The following is a 2751-nucleotide window of genomic DNA, read 5'->3' as shown; positions in this document are numbered from 1 at the left end:
GTAGCCTGAGGTAAGAGGTTACACAAGTTACTCAAGTCTCTATAACAAAAGATACGTGCATGTGTCTGCCCTCACTGCCAGTAAATTTACTTTAATGTGAAAGTCTTTGCTAGTGTGTGTCCTCCCCGGTGACACTCCTCTCATGTTCAATGCTGAGCGGGGAAAGTTCTTTAATTATTTAGCTAGGATATACAGTACTGCATGGCAGGCTGTGCAAATCGGAGTATCAAACTAAGATGTGCACTAGTAGAAACCTTTAGTCTCACAAAATCAGCTGATCAATGTTAGCTGCCTCTTTAATCACCAATCTCATTAATCAATGGCCTGTATAATCTGACAAGCTCCCATTTTTTGAATCTAGCAAGCTGCCTCGACCACTGATGATTTCCTCCACTTAAAAAGCCTAGCTTGAACCAGATGAAAAATCTCCGGAGGCATCGTCAATTTACCCGTTGTCAGAGCTCTCATCAAGCATTTGTCAGTTCTGCTCAGACTGCTTCAAGAACACTTGCTTACATCTGTCCTGATAATGCTGCAAGGTCCAAGCTTGGATTTCAAGCCACTACTAATAACTACTAACTACTAATATCCATCCACATTCCAAAAATTCCAGTCGAAAACGTCCTTTTTGGTTCAGTGAAGTGGGCTCCCTTTAGGTACTCTCCAAAGCTACTTGGATTCGTTTGAGGAACGACAACTATTTGTTGCAATAACTAGTCCAATATCCTCTCTCAACCAAAATCTTTAATTTAATGAGACGGTAATGTTGCCAAAAAAAAGATGAGTGAGTGAGTGCCAGATTGTCTGGAAGCCGTGGTTGGGCTACAAATGGGCATTGTGAACAAACAAAAAACAATTTATAATGTTCACGCAACAGCTTACCTGGCAATGCTCCAGTCAGGTTCAATCCTCAGGACAGTAGGGTCTTCAGTGTAGTTAAACTTGACCTCAGGGTTTCGCAGCTCAGCGTCATCGATGTCCACCAAGACTGATGTGCTGCCCGCTGCTAGTCCAGCTGGTGTGACGCACACTATCTCATGGGCATTCCTCCTGGATGGACAGACAGAAGAAAAGTTGGAGGAAAGGGATGTAGATGTAGGACCGACAGCGGTCAAAATCAGTGTCGACACAGACAAATGCTAAATTTCCATAAAGCCCGATGGCACACTGTAAAGCCAAAATCAAAGAAACTGTTGGGCAGATAATGAAAGATTTTGTGGTTCTGCTGTTTCACAGGAGATTTCTAATAAATAGAGAGATCCAGGATACAAATGTGTACCAGAGAGAATAAAAGTGAAGTGAGTTTGGAGTAAGAAACAATTCACACATCAAGAGAAAGAACAGCAGATGGAGGCGGTCTACAATTTCCCACAAAGAAGCTGTCTCACAGACTCCAATCAATTTTAAAAACTGAATTATAATAATAAAGAGGTAAAAAAGAAGCTGTCTCGCAGAGTCTGATCAATTTTAAAAAATTATAATATTAAGAGGCAATGATTACTTTCTTGTGTCAGGACTTTCCCTAAATACTAAGGTCCAAGCTGAATCATTGACATATTTAATGACTTGCTGATTGTGCTTGTAATTACAAATGTCCAGCCTGAAAAGCCAATTAGTATCATTCTCTTAAAATCATATTGTACCATGCTAATTTCATTACATAATCTCACTAACCCCACTTCAGCCCAACAAGACAGTCAAGTCCTGCAAGATGACCACGCGCTCCTGGCCTGCTGGATTACAGTGGTCACAGTTGGAGCTTTCAAATGCAACAGTGTGAGCCATTTGCAAAAATGTATAAGGTGTGAGCCTTTTTACTGTTTGTGGCCCAATTTACACCTGGTACTAACATGTCATCTGTATTTAGATCATAGATGTATCGGATAATGACATCAGATCCACGGGCCTATGCAGTTAGACCAGAAGTTATTAAAGTGCCCATATTATGGAAAAAAGAAAAACACTTTTTCTGGGATTTGGGTTGTTATGTCTCTGGTGCTTCCACACACAAGATTGGAAACTAGCCATGCTGTTTTGAGTGAGATACAGGTTTCTGAATGTCCTCTGCCTTCAATCTCTGGGTGAGCTGTTCAAAATCTGCATGGCTTAATACGTCACTAGCAGGGATGAGGTGGCTAACCGTAGCCCATGCTAGCGCTAGCACGGTAGCTTGTGCTCAATAGCCTAATCTACAAAAGAACTTTTTACACGTCCGTGTTCTACAGGTATTCCACAAGTGTGCCCTCGTTTATAAGAAGTCTCCCAGCTAATCCTGCCTTGTACTGTGAGATGTGAGATGTCTCAATCTGTAGCTAAAACAAGTGAGATGGCTCACTTTGTAGCTAAAACAGAGACCCAAACACACAGGGTAAAAAACAGAATCTGCAGCAATGTGCAGTATAACAGAAATAGTGTTTTTTTTATAATAATAATGAATAAAATTATTTCACAAACAATGAAAATGACAAGAAATGTTGTAGTCTGTGTCCACATTGGCAAAAGATGTGAAACACTTTATTATAACTGGTGCAACAGTACCGCTACAGTACTGTATTTATTTTATATGAAAAGAAATGTGATTTGTTTAGTGTAGGGAGGAAGAAAAGGATGGAGAAACAAGTCATGTGAAGTCATGGTTAATGAAGTTATGCCTGCTATGATTGGTGCACTGACAAGGATCAATGACACCAGTCACAAACACTGGGGGAGGGATGGAAAGAGAAAGTGTGTGTTTGTGTGTGTGTGTGTGTG

At 40.7% G+C, this 2751-nt stretch overlaps 1 protein-coding gene across 3 annotated transcripts in view; it reads right to left on the bottom strand.

Annotated features, from left to right (window-relative positions):
* plxna1a (plexin A1a) overlaps positions 1-2751 on the bottom strand; it is a 280313-nt gene that overhangs the window by 58582 nt on the left and 218980 nt on the right. For all 3 annotated transcript variants that reach the window (XM_032520348.1, XM_032520349.1, XM_032520350.1), the window contains exon 16: positions 883-1050. In XM_032520348.1, coding sequence (XP_032376239.1) covers positions 883-1050 — 168 coding nt within the window. The remainder of the gene's footprint in view (positions 1-882; positions 1051-2751) is intronic.

The sequence above is a fragment of the Etheostoma spectabile genome, chromosome 7 (genome assembly GCF_008692095.1).
Source record: "Etheostoma spectabile isolate EspeVRDwgs_2016 chromosome 7, UIUC_Espe_1.0, whole genome shotgun sequence".
Taxonomy (NCBI): Eukaryota; Metazoa; Chordata; class Actinopteri; order Perciformes; family Percidae; genus Etheostoma; species Etheostoma spectabile.
Note: the sequence above shows the minus strand (reverse complement) of the source record. Positions and strands in the feature narration are given on the sequence as shown.